Raw genomic sequence first — 17,676 nt, forward strand, 5'->3', positions numbered from 1 at the left:
CACTGACCGTTCCTGTGCTGATGTCAGGGAGGACACTGACCGTTCCTGTGCTGATACCAGGGAGGACACTGACCGTTCCTGTGCTGATACCAGGGAGGACACTGACCGTTCCTGTGCTGATGTCAGGGAGGACACTGACCGTTCCTGTGCTGATGTCAGGGAGGACACTGACCGTTCCTGTGCTGATGTCAGGGAGGACACTGACCGTTCCTGTGCTGATGTCAGGGAGGACACTGACCGTTCCTGTGCTGATACCAGGGAGGACACTGACCGTTCCTGTGCTGATACCAGGGAGGACACTGACCGTTCCTGTGCTGATACCAGGGAGGACACTGACCGTTCCTGTGCTGATACCAGGGAGGACACTGACCATTCCTGTGCTGATACCAGGGAGGACACTGACCGTTCCTGTGCTGATACCAGGGAGGACACTGACCGTTCCTGTGCTGATGTCAGGGAGGACACTGACTGTTCCTGTGCTGATGTCAGGGAGGACACTGACTGTTCCTGTGCTGATGTCAGGGAGGACACTGACCATTCCTGTGCTGATACCAGGGAGGGCACTGACCGTTCCTGTGCTGATACCAGGGAGGACACTGACCGTTCCTGTGCTGATGTCAGGGAGGACACTGACCATTCCTGTGCTGATACCAGGGAGGGCACTGACCGTTCCTGTGCTGATACCAGGGAGGACACTGACCGTTCCTGTGCTGATACCAGGGAGGACACTGACCGTTCCTGTGCTGATACCAGGGAGGACACTGACCGTTCCTGTGCTGATGTCAGGGAGGACACTGACCGTTCCTGTGCTGATGTCAGGGAGGACACTGACCGTTCCTGTGCTGATACCAGGGAGGACACTGACCGTTCCTGTGCTGATACCAGGGAGGACACTGACCGTTCCTGTGCTGATGTCAGGGAGGGCACTGACCGTTCCTGTGCTGATACCAGGGAGGACACTGACCGTTCCTGTGCTGATGTCAGGGAGGACACTGACCGTTCCTGTGCTGATACCAGGGAGGACACTGACCGTTCCTGTGCTGATACCAGGGAGGACACTGACCGTTCCTGTGCTGATGTCAGGGAGGACACTGACCGTTCCTGTGCTGATGTCAGGGAGGACACTGACCGTTCCTGTGCTGATGTCAGGGAGGACACTGACCGTTCCTGCGCTGATACCAGGGAGGACACTGACCGTTCCTGTGCTGATGTCAGGGAGGACACTGACCGTTCCCGTGCTGATACCAGGGAGGACACTGACCGTTCCTGTGCTGATGTCAGGGAGGACACTGACCGTTCCTGTGCTGATGTCAGGGAGGACACTGACCGTTCCCGTGCTGATACCAGGGAGGACACTGACCGTTCCCGTGCTGATGTCAGGGAGGACACTGACCGTTCCTGTGCTGATGTCAGGGAGGACACTGACCGTTCCTGTGCTGATGTCAGGGAGGACACTGACCGTTCCTGTGCTGATGTCAGGGAGGACACTGACCGTTCCTGTGCTGATGTCAGGGAGGACACTGACCGTTCCTGTGCTGATACCAGGGAGGACACTGACCGTTCCTGTGCTGATGTCAGGGAGGACACTGACCGTTCCTGTGCTGATACCAGGGAGGACACTGACCGTTCCTGTGCTGATACCAGGGAGGACACTGACCGTTCCTGTGCTGATACCAGGGAGGACAGTGACCGTTCCTGTGCTGATACCAGGGAGGACACTGACCGTTCCTGTGCTGATGTCAGGGAGGACACTGACCGTTCCTGTGCTGATACCAGGGAGGACACTGACCGTTCCTGCGCTGATACCAGGGAGGACACTGACCGTTCCTGTGCTGATACCAGGGAGGACACTGACCGTTCCTGTGCTGATACCAGGGAGGACACTGACCGTTCCTGTGCTGATACCAGGGAGGACACTGACCGTTCCTGTGCTGATACCAGGGAGGACACTGACCGTTCCTGTGCTGATGTCAGGGAGGACACTGACCGTTCCTGTGCTGATACCAGGGAGGACACTGACCGTTCCTGCGCTGATGTCAGGGAGGACACTGACCGTTCCTGTGCTGATACCAGGGAGGACACTGACCGTTCCTGTGCTGATACCAGGGAGGACACTGACCGTTCCTGTGCTGATACCAGGGAGGACACTGACCGACCGTTCCTGTGCTGATGTCAGGGAGGACACTGACCGTTCCTGTGCTGATACCAGGGAGGACACTGACCGTTCCTGTGCTGATACCAGGGAGGACACTGACCGTTCCTGTGCTGATGTCAGGGAGGACACTGACCGTTCCTGTGCTGATACCAGGGAGGACACTGACCGTTCCTGTGCTGATACCAGGGAGGACACTGACCGTTCCTGTGCTGATGTCAGGGAGGACACTGACCGTTCCTGTGCTGATGTCAGGGAGGACACTGACCGTTCCTGTGCTGATGTCAGGGAGGACACTGACCGTTCCTGTGCTGATGTCAGGGAGGACACTGACCGTTCCTGTGCTGATACCAGGGAGGACACTGACCGTTCCTGTGCTGATACCAGGGAGGACACTGACCGTTCCTGTGCTGATACCAGGGAGGACACTGACCGTTCCTGTGCTGATACCAGGGAGGACACTGACCATTCCTGTGCTGATACCAGGGAGGACACTGACCGTTCCTGTGCTGATACCAGGGAGGACACTGACCGTTCCTGTGCTGATGTCAGGGAGGACACTGACTGTTCCTGTGCTGATGTCAGGGAGGACACTGACTGTTCCTGTGCTGATGTCAGGGAGGACACTGACCATTCCTGTGCTGATACCAGGGAGGGCACTGACCGTTCCTGTGCTGATACCAGGGAGGACACTGACCGTTCCTGTGCTGATGTCAGGGAGGACACTGACCATTCCTGTGCTGATACCAGGGAGGGCACTGACCGTTCCTGTGCTGATACCAGGGAGGACACTGACCGTTCCTGTGCTGATACCAGGGAGGACACTGACCGTTCCTGTGCTGATACCAGGGAGGACACTGACCGTTCCTGTGCTGATGTCAGGGAGGACACTGACCGTTCCTGTGCTGATGTCAGGGAGGACACTGACCGTTCCTGTGCTGATACCAGGGAGGACACTGACCGTTCCTGTGCTGATACCAGGGAGGACACTGACCGTTCCTGTGCTGATGTCAGGGAGGGCACTGACCGTTCCTGTGCTGATACCAGGGAGGACACTGACCGTTCCTGTGCTGATGTCAGGGAGGACACTGACCGTTCCTGTGCTGATACCAGGGAGGACACTGACCGTTCCTGTGCTGATACCAGGGAGGACACTGACCGTTCCTGTGCTGATGTCAGGGAGGACACTGACCGTTCCTGTGCTGATGTCAGGGAGGACACTGACCGTTCCTGTGCTGATGTCAGGGAGGACACTGACCGTTCCTGTGCTGATGTCAGGGAGGACACTGACCGTTCCCGTGCTGATACCAGGGAGGACACTGACCGTTCCTGTGCTGATGTCAGGGAGGACACTGACCGTTCCTGTGCTGATGTCAGGGAGGACACTGACCGTTCCCGTGCTGATACCAGGGAGGACACTGACCGTTCCTGTGCTGATGGCAATAGACCAAGTGGGGATCCAAGACTGCCTCCTGTTTCATAGGCCCCTGCCATGCACTAATTAACTCTCCTTTCTATTACAGCCACATGTGGGAAACAGCCAAGGGAGTCCACTAGTCAAAGCATTGACACCAGCTCTAAAAGCAGCATGGACCATGATTTCTCAAAGAACAAACTGGAAGAACTGTCACAGCGCTCCCCACACCCTCCACCAGCGCACAGACACACACCTCAGCGTCGGGATCATCATCTGGTGAGCAGCACACCACTCTCTCTGATCCACAGCAGGCAGAGGCAGGGACATCCCAGGGTGCTGGAGGCCAGGAATTCGCTGAGGCCTACTCAGATGACAAGATGCTGAACTCAGTTCTTCTTCAGTCATTGGAGCTCCAAAGGCAAGGTAGGGAAAATCAGGGAGGGATGTCTGTTGCACTTCAGATTGAAAGGCTGCAAAGAGAAGGATGTCCACCTTCTGTCTGAGATGATTCCACCAACACCCCAACACAAAGGTCAACACAGCTAAGGCAAGACATGCACTCTATGGTCCAGGTACTTTCTGACATTCATCAGCGCCAATGCCAGAGGATGGCAGGGCTTCTCAACCTCAAATCAGCTACTCTCTTTCCCATGGAGAAAGCCAGGAATCCTGGGGCACCCATAGGGAGGGCGATCAGCTCATGTACATCCAGAGACAACGCACCCAGGTGACTCCCGGAGTGTCCAGCCCATCCAAATTCCCTCTTCCTGTGACTACATCAATGCTCCACAGGCTGAGAGTACCTACCAGTGGTGCCTAGACGTAGCAACACTGGCAAGCTTCTGCTCCCCAGACCTAGAATACCTGATGCTAAAAGGCCGCCCCCTACTACCTTCAGTGGGAGTCCACCTGCGTCATCCCGATAGCAGTTTACATGCCACCCAATGCGGGCATGAAGATTGCACTTGACAAAATAAACACCACTACAAATAGCCTTCAGATGAAACATTGTTCATCGTGGCTGGGGACTTCAATCAGGTCAAGCTCAAGAGCGTACTACAAAGTTACCACCAACACATCTTCTGTTCCACCAGAGGCCCAAACATCCAAGACCACTGCTGCACCAATATCTAACATGCCTAGCACTCTATATCCCACCCACACTTTGGCAAATCAAACCACAAGGCTATGCTCCTAATCTCAGCCTACAAGCAAAAACTGAAGCAAGGGAATCCATCAAAAAAGTCGTGCAAAGTTGGTCTGAGGAATTGGATAATCTCCTGTGGGACTGCTTGGAATTAGTGGACTGGTCAGTATTCAAAAACTTAGATCAGTTTGAACGAGTACACCACCACAGTAACAGACTTCATTAGTAAGTGTGTAGAAGACTGTGTACCCAAGAAGCAAATCTGCATGTTTCCCAACCAGAAACCACGGGTGAACAGGGATATCCATTGCTTGAAGTCCAGGTCTTAGGCATTCAAGTCAGACAATCCTGACCTAGACAAGAAAGCCAGATATGATTGAAGGAGATCCATCAAAGATGCCAAAAGACATACTGGACCAAGCTAAAGTCCCAGGCTAGCCACACAGACCACCGCCTACTATGGCAAGTCTGCAAGATGTAACAGGCTACAAGATGAAGGCACGTAAAAGCGCCGGCTCCAACGCACTCCTCCCTGATGAGCTCAATGCATTCTACGCCCAATTGAGCAAAAGGTCAGCAAGAGTATGCCCTCCACCCTGGAAGAACCTCTGTTTGAAGTCACCATTGCAGACGTCAGAATAGTTTTCTCGAATGCCAACCCACGGAAACAACAGGCCCGGACAAGCACTCATATCCTGCACAGATCAGCTGACGGGAGTATTCGCAGACATCTTTAACCTCTCTTTACAACAATCTGAGATTCTTACCTGCTTTAAGAAGACGACCTTCATCCCCATGTTTAAGAAAAGCCAAGCAGCGTGCCTGAATAACTGTGGCTCTGACATCCATTATTACGAAGTCGTTCAAAAGGCCAGTCATGGCACAAATCAACTCCAGCCTCCTGGACTGCCTGGATCCACTACAACTATTGCCACAACAGGTCCAGAGTAGTTGCCATCTCCCTGACCCTGCACTCAACACTGGAACACCTAGATAACAAAGACACCTATGTCAGACTACAGTTCTGCCTTCGACACCATAATCCTATGAAACCCATCTCCAAACTCCATGTTTAGGCCTCAGCTCCTCCCTCTGCGACTGGATCCTGAACTTCCTAACCCACAGACCACAATCAGTAAGAATAGGCAATAACACCTTCTCCATGATCATCCTCAACATCAGTGCCCCACCTTTCCTGGTCCCCCCACACCAACACTATAGTTAGGAAAGCCCGCCAACACCTCTACTTTCTCAGAAGACTAAGGAAATTTGGCATGTCAGCTACAACTCTCATCAACTTTTACAGATGTACCATAGAAAGCATTCTTTCTGGTTGTATTGCAGCTTGGTATGGCTCCTGCCCTGCTCAAGAGGGCAAGGAGCTACAAAAGGTTGTGAATGTAGCTCATTCCATCACGCAAACCAGCCTCCCATCCATTGACTCTGTCTACACTTCCCACTGCCTCAGCAAAGCAGCCAGCATAGTTAAGGACTCCGCGCACCCTGAACATTCTCCCTTCCACCTTCTTCCATCGGGAAAAAGATACAAAAATCTGAGGTCATGTACCAAACAACTCAAGAACAGCTTCTTCCCTCAGCAATCAGACTTTTGAATAGACCCACCTTGCATTAAGTTGATCTTTCTCTACATCCTGGCTATGAATGTAACACTACATTCTGCATTCTCTTGTTTCTTTCTCTATGAATGGTATGCTCTGCACAGCACACATGAAATAATACTTTTTGTTGTATGTTAATAGATGACAATAATAAATCAAATCAAATCAGGGCAGCACTGTCGTACAGCAGAACAAAGCCCCCAGGTTTCAGTTCTTCAGCAGATGTTCACAAGGCCATCACAGACAGGGTGTGACAGACAGCAGGGTGCCTCCACCTCTACTGTGGACATTGGGGATGAACTCAGATCTGGCAGCAGGGATACAAAGGTCAAAAACTTTTAGTTCCACAGTGTAGGCATGGGAGTTAATTACTTTGCATATTCATCTCTAAATAAACTCCCACTAATTGCCCTCTTTCTCCAGCTCTTTATTCTGATGAGATGTATTCCTGTAATGTGAAAACCAGAACCTGCGCAAGATAAAGGCAAGGTGCTCAGTCCAGGGCTTCCTTCCTGAGCTTTGTGCAAGCTTCCCAGCACATTGATGATGTTCCTTCACTGTGACTGAACACATCATTTGTGCCTGTATCTAAAGTTTAAAGTTAAAGTTTATTTATTATTGTCACAAGTAGGCAAACATTAACACTGCAGTAAGTTACTGTGAAAATTTCTAGTCACCACACTCCAGCACCTGTTCGAGTGCATTGAGGGAGAATTTAGCATGTCCAATGCACCTAGCCAGCACATCTTTCGGACTGTGGGAGGAAACTGGAGCACTTGGAAAAAACCCACACAGACACAGGGAGAATGAGCAGACTCTGCACAGACAGTGACCCAAGCTGGGAATTGAACCCAGGTCGCTGGCACTGTGAGACAGCAGTGCTAACCTCGTTGGGAATAAGGATGTCTTCTACGATGTACAATGTTAGCATCACTCATTCCAGTCATTGTCCCCGAGTGCACTCTGAACCTTGTCGCTGGTCCTCCATCCCATCTGCTTCTGCCTCGAGTGACCCTGTTCCTCAAGAGTATATCTCATGGAGGATGCAGTCAGATCAGGAGAGTTAAACTTTTTCTGCAGCATCACCACGATATGACCCAAGTCACTGACAGCAATTAAGATTCCATCGGCCAGACAGAAGTCAGACATTCACAGAAGTTTTCTGAAGATCTAAGCACTGTCCCCACTACCAAGCAGCATCCTGGAATGTAGGACTGTGGGCATCTGCTGTTTGCCCATGACAGGAGCCATATCACAGAGCCTGTGTGCTGCCATCAGCCAGATGTGAGTACAATGCTCATGGAAGCCATATGAAGATAATGAAATGTCCTTATTGAATGTCCTCAATATCCTCCATGAATCTATCAGTAATGATAACATCTCAAGCTCATCTATCTTGTCTGGGCATCGCCATTACCTCATGGCTGACATTCTTTTCCTCAGGAACCGCCTCAGCCTCATTCCCCTCAACATCAAAGATAACGTGACACTCCTCCATCTCCTATTCAGACAATTGCCTGCCCTGTTGCACCACCAGATTGTGAAGGGCACAGCAGGTGATGATGACATGTGACACCCTCTGTGGATTGTACTGCAGGGCTCTACCAGATAAGTCCTGGCACAGGATCCTCATTTTCAGCATCCCTATAGTCTGCACCACCAAAATGCAAGTTGCAGCATGACTCATTGTACCTTGTCTCAGCTGCACTCTGTGGCCTCCACACAGGCATCGTCATCTTCCTCCTTAATGGGTAATCCTTATCGTTCAGAAGCCAATGCTGCAGCCTCGGTGGATCCTGAAACATTTCAGTGATCTGAGAGTGACTCAGAAGGTAATAGTCTCGCGCACCCCCTAAGAATCAACCATGCACCTGCAGGGTGTGTTTGGTGTGGTTGTAGAACAGCTGAACATTTAGCGAGTGAAAATCCTAGGAGTTCAAAGCTTGGTGCCACGGAGCTCTGAGTGCCATGTGAGTGTAGTCAATGGCAACCTGCTCTTGTGGAAAACCAGAGACCTGCACAAATCCCATTGCACTTGCACCCTGGCTTGTCTGACCTTGTTTGAAATGGATGAAGTTGTGTGCCCTTGCAAAGATTACGTCCGAGATCTCCTGGATGCACTTGTGTGTGGAGGCTTTCAAAGTCCTGCAAAGGTCACCTGTGCAGCCTGGAAGGGGCCACTGGTGTAAAAGTGGAGCACTGCTATAACTTTCAGCAACACAAGCAATGGATGCCTGTCCCTGTGGCAGCAAATCCTGCAGCAGCCGGCAGATGCAATCAACCAGTTCCCGGGACATGTGTAATCTTCGGCGACACTGGTTCTTAGACATCTGCTGGTACATTAGGCATTGTCCATTGACCCAGGTCAAGTGAGGCACGTCCAGATGATGCTCTCTGGGGTTCCCTGCCACCCCTTCCTCTTGACAGTTCAGCTCCTACCTTTCACAAGCCAGGCACCTTTGTTGATGTCTTCTTCTTCTTCTCTCTTACCTATAAGTGAGATGAATGGGATTGAGATCACTAGGCTCCATGTTCTTGACAGTTTCCTCATTGCAGTGTCAAACAGAGAGACTTGACAGTTAGTATTTGTCTCCTAAGGACCACTCCATTCTCCATTCATAGCCTGAAACTGGCTCTCAGAGCTCAGTGACTCATATCCTGACCACAGCATTGATGTCCAGTCCTTACTTTACATGAAGATTCTGCAAGATCACATTCCATCCCTGCTTCACACCACGTGACCGAGTGACACGAGATTTAGCCACTCTACCGCATCCCTGAGCGCTCATCTCAGGCATAGAAATTATCCAAACATTCACTCCAGGGCCTCGTGCTCATCCTGGTCCATGGGGGGCAATTGTGAATACATATTTCACCGCACAGCCATGCATTAGGCTCACTCTCTGTGGCACTGTGCCATTGTAGCTGTTTGCCCAGTCTGTCAATGGTACAGGCATACTGCGGCAGTCAGTCGTTTAGAAGTCAATGCAGAGCAGCAATCAGTGACACACAAATAAATTGTGCTTCAATAGACATGGGCACAATTGTATGACGAGTTAGACTCCAAGCATGTCAATTGGAATACAGTTATTCAGCCGAACAGAGTACTGATGACTGGCATTTTTCAATTAGCTTTGCTCATATCAACATTCCACCTCCAAAAGCCCCATCAATACCCACCAATCCCCCCACTCCCCCCAGCTCAAATTGAGTGGAACCATCCGTGAAGGCATGCACAAAATATTTTAGTTTCTCTGTAATTTCCTTATGCCCCATAAATTTTCCTGACTCCACTTTTTTGCTAAACTTTCCCTTTTTGGGAAAGTACCAATGGAAGTGTTTACATGTCTTTTTATGTTTCACTTGTTTACTCTCATATTCTATTTTCCCTTTTAATGAAACATATAGGATTCTGAAGGGGTTTCAGTAGGGAGGGGGTATCTGGAACTAGAAGGCACAGTTTAAAAACGAGTGCCCCATTTAAACCACAGATGAGAAGGAATTTGTGAATGATTATCCCAAAGAGTTGTGAAGGCTGGATCACCGAATATATTCGAGGCTAAGATTTTTGAATTATGGTTATGGGAATAGGCAGGCAGTTGGAAGAGCCTGAGACAAGAATCAAATCCCTCTGACCTCAGCATCCCTGTAGCCTGAATGATTTTAACTTCCAGCTCTATTCTGCTTAACCCTAGTTGATTGCCTGCCCGAGACTCTGGGCAGAATGTCCGGTGACATTTGCCAGGAGCAAAGGTCAGTCCCCAGTGCGCAGGTAAGTTCTGCAGAGGAATTTTCAGGAAAATCTCATGGTCAGGAAGGGTGTAGGGGAGACCTAAAGTTTCCTCCTGGTGCCCGGAGGAGCTGCTCCAGCCTCCACAAGGAAATCAAATAAAAATAAATGTGCTTATTTTGACTTTGACTCCACTAGATTCACCTAGTGGAATGATCACAATGGCTTCTCTTTTCTGCTCTAGCCACTGGTTAAGCTCACAGTCACAAACAAATAGAATCCCTACAGTGCAGAAAGAGGCCATTTGGCCCATCAAGTCTGCATTGACCACAATCCCACCCAGGTCTTATACACGTAATCCCACAAATTTACTCTGTTGATCCCCTGACACGAGGGTCAATTTAACATGGCCAACCAATCTAACCCACGCACCTTTGAACTGTGGGAGAAAACCGGTGCACCTGGAGGAAACCCACACAGACAGAAGGAGAACATGCAAAGTCCACACAGCCAGTGACACGAGGCCAGAATTGAACTCGTGTCCTTGGCACTGTGAGGCAGCAGTGCTAACCACTGTGCTACCATGCTAGTCATCGGAGTCTGTTCAGCATATTTAAAGAAGGGCCTTGCTGGTTTCAGGCGGACCTTCCCCATCTCTAGTTCTGAAGGGCAAATTAAAATTTCACACTGCCGTTAGGAATGGGATGTGTATGGATAGGTCTCCCAGCCAATTATAACTGCCTGCCTGCAGAACCAAATCACAGGAATCAGGTGGCTCCTGAGCAGGTAAGTAACCCCTTTTGTTTTATCTGCCTGGAATCCAGGACAGGTACGGCTAGGATTCACGACTGAAACCCGGCAGCTCAAAACCGGCCTACAGATACATCCAACCTGTTCAAATAACTTGCCCAGGGCACTGAAAGGAATAGAAACAGACAAATTGAACTGAGTTTGTCTTGAAAACTAGGCAGATTTCTTTGGGAAGAAGTATTTAGTCTTTCTTGGTGGATGGCCCTGATGTGTGTAGTTAATGACGATTCCTGAAGTATTAATGAAGAGAAACTGGATCTATGAGCACACTTGCACAGAAAGTAAATTATATTCTCTTCAGTGGCAAATTGCAAATTGCTTTTTCTTCCATCTGTATTAATTAAGGAAAGTTGGACCCAGAGGAGCCATGGGTCAAATGTTTTATAATAAACGGTGCTTGATTAGCATTCATCCACTGATGGAGCGATAAAGTCCTGGGATCATGTGTCAACTACTGTGCAAAGTAGGCCTCAAAAACTAGGGTCAGTAGGGATTTGATAGGCATTGATGAGATATGGAAAATGACATTTAGTCTGAAAGATGAGTTCATTGGGCTTCCACCATCAAAAGGAGGGCTCCTACCTCATCCCTCTGAATTTACCTGGGCTTATAGCACCTTGTTGTGTAGCTCAACAATAGAATAATTTTTGTTTGGTGAAATTCTTCATAAATCAGTTCTAATTTTCATGGGACAGAGGGTAAAACACAATTATGCAAATTAGAACTGATTTATGAAGAACAAATCACTCCTGAAGTTTGATGATCTAATTTGTTTGTAAATAATATTTATGACAAAGTAAGTTGCTCATTACAACAGAAACCTTGAAGCCCAGCTTTGAACTATACTGTTATGGAAAGTTACACATTATCTCAGCGCAATGTCCTGTAAAATCAGCCAAATGAATCCTCCAGAGTGACGACAGACAATTTCACCACATCTTCACCACTATTAGCACAGCAATAAGACAGGTATCATTGGAAATATTGAAATGTTATGCGGATTATTCCCATTCCCCTTGTGGCAAGTTTTGTGGCAGGCAAAAATGGAGAATGTAAGAGCTAGCAAAAGTTCAATAATCTGCCAGCATGAAAACAGTTTGCAATTCTCCCAACGGCGGGTTTAAGAGGTGTGGCTTTCCCCCTGGCGGTGTGAATGCCACTTGCATCTCAGGAACAATCATTAAAACAGTTGCTCACCAAATACTCCTCAAGCTTTCCAATCTTACCACATGCAAGTGGGAAATTACATCGGCCTCAAACTAGTCTGAAAAATGAATAGAGTGCATAAGTCAGATCTGTTCTCATGTTACTTCGAGATCAGTGCTACATATCCTACCTACCACAGTGCTACGATCTTGTTGCGCCCGATGCCACACTGCTGGGACAGTACAGTTGGTGCCCTCCTGCATGTAATGTGCAAGGACAGCACTTTGCTGCAGGACTAGTGGTCACCAACATTCCCATGATAACCTCGAGATGCTCACATGTGGGATCTATATGAAGTTATTTATCCACTTCCTGCATTGTGTAATGCTTCACGTATGGTTATCACCATATTGCCCTCCTGCACATCAGCCTCTCAGGCCAGGGAGATGAAGTTGCTATGTTTCTGGAACCTGCACTCGTTTCAAGGTCTCACCCCGTGATGCTGTTTGCATTCAGCTTCTTCTGGCTTCCTGACGCGTTAGAGGGTCTCCTGATATCAGGTGGACTGGAGAGAGTGGTACGAGTGTGCTGAACTGGAGTTTAAATATGGCACTAGGACCTCTGAACCTGCCAGCTAGCAATGGGAGGAGAAATTAGCTTCTAAAACTAGGTAACTCGATCCAATTTCACCTGCGCTTAATTAATTAGCTTCCAAGTGCAGAATTGTACATGGGTTTTCACCATTCCAGCCAGTGTGAAGTTCATCACTGGATCCACCCATTTTGACAGGAACATCTGGTCAAAAAGATGAAGAATTCCCCCCTTTAACCCTGCTTCTCTCCCTGAATGCTGACTGACCTGAGTATTTCCAGCATTTTTTGATTTTATTTCAGATATCTAGGTTACATTTTAGCTTCATTTGAAGCAATTTTTAAAAGTAGCATCTCAGCCTTTTGGCTAAGATGCAAATGAGATCAAGCCTTGGAGAAGGAACTACACCTACTGCAATCAGCTTGGATCATGTAGATCAAGCCCAAGGCAGGAGGTGAGAGCCCGGTCTTGTCAGCTTGGATCGGGAATGTCCCAACTTGCCGAGACTCTGAATTGGTCTTTGATTTGATTGAATTAGAATAAAAACAAAAAAAAGCATCAAGAGAGAGCACATCTCAATATTTTCAAGCATATATCTGTGCAGAATATTTGGTAGGGGGTATGGGGTCTGGTAGGCAGATGCCATCGTCCCAGGGAAACAGCAAACACAAAATAACCAACTTTATAAAAGGCCACTCCTGTAGTGATTATACACGGCAGAAACCCTTAACATGCTGAGTGTCAGATTTCTGTCCCTCGGTAAAATGAAGCGCCACACTTGAAAGTTGCCAAAGAATCTGATTGGTTGGCAGCTCTTGCAGTGACAGTGACACAAGAAAAGTGTAGTGAGCACTGCTGGAGCTGAAAGGCGGCCCACAAAGAAATGTCATGGATCCTGGACAAGGTGAGTCTGGGGCACCTTGGGCAGGGAGGTTTTGGGTGTGGGAGGGGTAGAGGTGTGGTTTCGGAGGAGAGATGGGATAGGCACAATCTTGGGTGTTGACTCAATGTGCACAGGGTACCTCCTTTCTTCCCGCCGTGTCACCAACTTTGGTGAAAAAGCAACCTTCCCATTTTTGCCCACTTTCCACTGCCAACGTATTATGGCATTGGAGGATGATGGAGATTCTTAATTGCCACTTAATTGGGCAGTTATGGGTGTCAATGAATCCAAGGATGGGCGGTCTAGTGGATGCCTTACCCCTTATTAGGGGAACCAGTTCAGGATGAGCGGGGTGGCAGTGGGCTAACCAATTGACCCATTGTATATGACCCCCAATGAAAACACGCCTGCTGGCTCAATGGTATTGCTGGCGGTGGGGAGGGGCTCGAGGGAGGGGTGTAAAATTCCCTTTCAAGTAGCAGAAATTGACTACTTAGGTTTAAACTTTACAAATTGAAGTAATTATATATACATACATACCTATACATTCCAGATTTTAGCTATAAGAATGCAGATGTAAAACAAAATATTTTTGAGAGCTTGGCACAGCCAGAGAACATACTTGCAACTTAATCAAGTCTCTTAAAATTTAACTTCAAGAATCTGATTTGCTCTATGAGCAGATTGTACAAAAAGTATCAAATATTTATCATTTCAGAGGGAATGTAAGCAGCACAAGGAATGGGCAGGGCATATTGCCAATGGTGCTGCAAGACTTGAGGAATACAACAATTGATTTTGTGTCACAAATCCTAAATAAAGAATGCTGAAATCCTCAAAGTAAACAGCAGTGATAAACTATCTCTTCCAGTTTTAAATTTACCAGAGAAACCAAAACATGGTGCACACATAGACTTCTGCTGCCATAATGCTAAGTGCATCGGAAATAAAAATATTGCTTCATAAAATGAATTTCCATTATGAAATACAAAGGTTATGTTACCCCATATATGTAAATAACAGCATCATTTATTGAAAGATGAGCGTCCTTACTCTAAAATTGACCATCAGGAAGTTTGACTTGAATGCATTTTGCATTCTATTTTATCACATTTACGTAACAACAATAGCACCCACATTTCCTCAATGCGTGGCTGGGTTCAATGACTTATTGCCCAGTAAATCATAGGAGCAAATAAGCTTGTTACCACCACAGAGTGCAATGTATTAGAAAACCAGCATGGTGTACTAATGTTTGGCAGCTTTGTTTTATACACATGCATTAAAAAACAGTGCAGTGATCAATGAAGAACAATGTGGTAAATATGAAGAAATGTGATCCATTACGATTCACATAGTATCTAAAATCAAATCTCAACTACAGAAACATCCCATATTGTTATTAAGATTGCAGCATGATAGTAACAACAGTGGCACATAGACTTATGTCCTATCTGGGCAACATATCCAAAAGGCACCCAACATCACTGACCCACTATTGAAGAAAACAGGTGGACCTTCTGAAAACGAAGAAGGATCACCAGGAGCATTCTGAGATTGAAAGGTAGACCTCCTCAAAGATACTGAATCTGGAAGGTCCACAAATAGATGCTGCCCCCACCCACTGCTATGATGTTCTGGGGTCTACAAATGCCAGCAGCCTCTGTCTTTAACTCCAGAGGGTGCCCCATGCACTGATCAGGTGAGTTCTGATATCTGTATACCACATTGTTCCAAATGTGTTTCGCACCAGCATATTTTCTTAATGGTGCTACAGAGAATCAGGCATGTGTGGCTAAGCCTAGTGGAATGCAATTAGTTTCACACTGGCTACCAGCAGACTTCCAATCCACCACAGGGGACACCAAAAGAAGATTCCACTGTAAATTCACACCAGCTTAAAACTAATTTTTGGGCCTCCTGCTGAATTCTCCATCCCAACCCCTGTGCTGCTTGTCATTGAATCTGCTGACAGGATTTGGGAAAATCCTGCTACTGTGTTATATTTGGCCTCAAGGTGACTTTCTGATCACAGAGCCATTCCAGCATTAAAACTGCCTATTTCCCAGCTCCATTATATAGCCTGATTCCATCTAAATCGCAGCTGATCTGCTGCTCAAAGTCTCATCCATGCCTTTGTTACCTCTAGCTTTGACCACTCCAGTGCATCTAGTTGGCCGCCCATGTTTGACTCTCTGTGTACACAAGCAAATCCAATAACCCTAATGCCTATGCTCTAACCCATATCGAGTTCTGTTCACCCAGTAATGCTTTGCTCACTATTGCTTCGAATCCAGCAACACCTTGATGCTAAAATTTCTATCCTTGTTTTCAAATCCCTCCATGGTCTTGCCTCTCTCCAGTTCTGTAAATCCTTCCACCTTGACAATCCTCAAAGGTTCATGTGCTGCTCTAATTCTGGCCTCTTGAGATTCCTTCATTTTAACTGTTTCACCTCTAAAAGTCATGTCTTCAACTGCCAAGGCCCCATACTCTGGAATTCCCTCATTAAACCTCTCAACTTCCTTCCTTTCCTCTTCTAAGTAGCTACTTATAACCTAAAATTTGACTAATGTTTAGTCATCTGCAGTAATATTTTTTACGTGGCTTTTTGTCAACAACATTTCTGCCAAGTGCTTTGTAATGTTTAGATACTTTAAAGGCACTATGTAAATTGTTGATTGGCTGAGTACCACAACCACCATTCTGTGTAAATGTTACACCATCACGCAAGTTTCTACTATTGACATTTTAACCAACGAGTCTATTGTATTTAGCTGTAGCACTTCAACACTTAACTACTTAAGTATTAAGAAACTTGAATGCAAATTTCATAAGCAATTTCTATATGTACAACAACGCCAGTATTTCTGAATCCCCTAGTGAATTAAACCATTTTCAAAAGTGTACCTGAATCCTCTCTCACTAACTCTCAATTCACAAGGATTCCTCCATACAAAACAAAAACAAAAAAGGCAACACGTTTTAAAATCAGTTGAAAAGGAAATTCAAACATCAACACAATCTAAAAGCTAAATGCAATATAGTGAAAAATAGATTCTGACCACTTTGTCCTCCTGGAGCAAGTATCCAAGAAAGCAAGAAAGAAAGGGAGATGGGTAGGGAGACAAGGGGAAGAGAAAAAAAATATTATTCAGTGATGCATGAAATCGTAGCAAACTACATCAGAATAAGCACATATAATTGGCAGCATTCACTGGTTATAAAACAGAGAAGTACAAATAATGACAGACACTAAAGGTAACATTTGTCATGAAAATTTCAAAATACCATGAGCAATGGAACAGAACGGACAGGTACAATAAAATCCAATTTAGGTGGAATCTGGTGCAAACTTTATTTCATAATCCTGATTTTATGAAAACAGAAATCCAAGGAGAAAAAAAGGCATGTAATTTGATATTAACTTTGTCGTGCAGAAGTCAAAAACGTATAGAAAAGTTAAGTTTCATACAATAAATTGGGATAGTTTAACTTTGCTAACACAATATTAATTAGACTTAAGAAAGGATGGACAGAAAATAATTGCTTTTGTTGCAATGGTGCAGAATAAAACCATGGAATCCCTGCAGAAGGAGACCATTCCGCCCATCAAGTCTGCACCAACTCTCCAAAAGAACATCTGACCCAGGCCCAACCCCCTGCAACCCCACACATTTACCAATCCACCTAACCAACACACCTTTGGACAGTAAGGGACAATTTAGCATGGCCAATCCACCTAATCTTTTGTCTGTGGGAGGAAAAGAGAACACCCAGAGGAAACCCATGCAAACACAGGAGAATGTTCAAACCCCGTAGTTACCCAAGGCCAGAATCGAACCCAATAATTTTATTTAAAAAGAAATATGATGACATTGCCCTATTATGTCATGATTCAATCAACTTTGCTCCCATGTTTATAACAAATTAATTTTAATAAATGATTGCTATTAATAAACTTCATTAAGGCCCCATGGCAAAATAACATTAATCATTAATTATTTAGCAGCACACCACTGAAACTGTTAGCCTTAAACAGAAATGTATTTTTTCTCCTTTTAGAGAAAGCAATCCCAGTATTTATTTTCATGAGACAGCAACATAGTGTTTATATTACTGGACTAAAAATTCAGAGACATAGACTAATGTTCTGGAGAGACAAATTAAATCCCACCATG

The 17,676-nt window shown here is 46.7% G+C and overlaps 1 protein-coding gene across 1 annotated transcript in view; it reads right to left on the reverse strand.

Annotated features, from left to right (window-relative positions):
- rims2a (regulating synaptic membrane exocytosis 2a) overlaps window positions 1–17,676 on the reverse strand; it is a 1,020,455-nt gene that overhangs the window by 704,782 nt on the left and 297,997 nt on the right. Inside the window, exon 5 of the mRNA XM_080193752.1 lies at window positions 16,561–16,572. Coding sequence (XP_080049878.1) covers window positions 16,561–16,572 — 12 coding nt within the window. The remainder of the gene's footprint in view (window positions 1–16,560; window positions 16,573–17,676) is intronic.

Source organism: Carcharhinus amblyrhynchos, chromosome 8 (assembly GCF_965287045.1).
Source record: "Carcharhinus amblyrhynchos chromosome 8, sCarAmb.v2.hapA, whole genome shotgun sequence".
Lineage (NCBI taxonomy): Eukaryota > Metazoa > Chordata > Chondrichthyes > Carcharhiniformes > Carcharhinidae > Carcharhinus > Carcharhinus amblyrhynchos.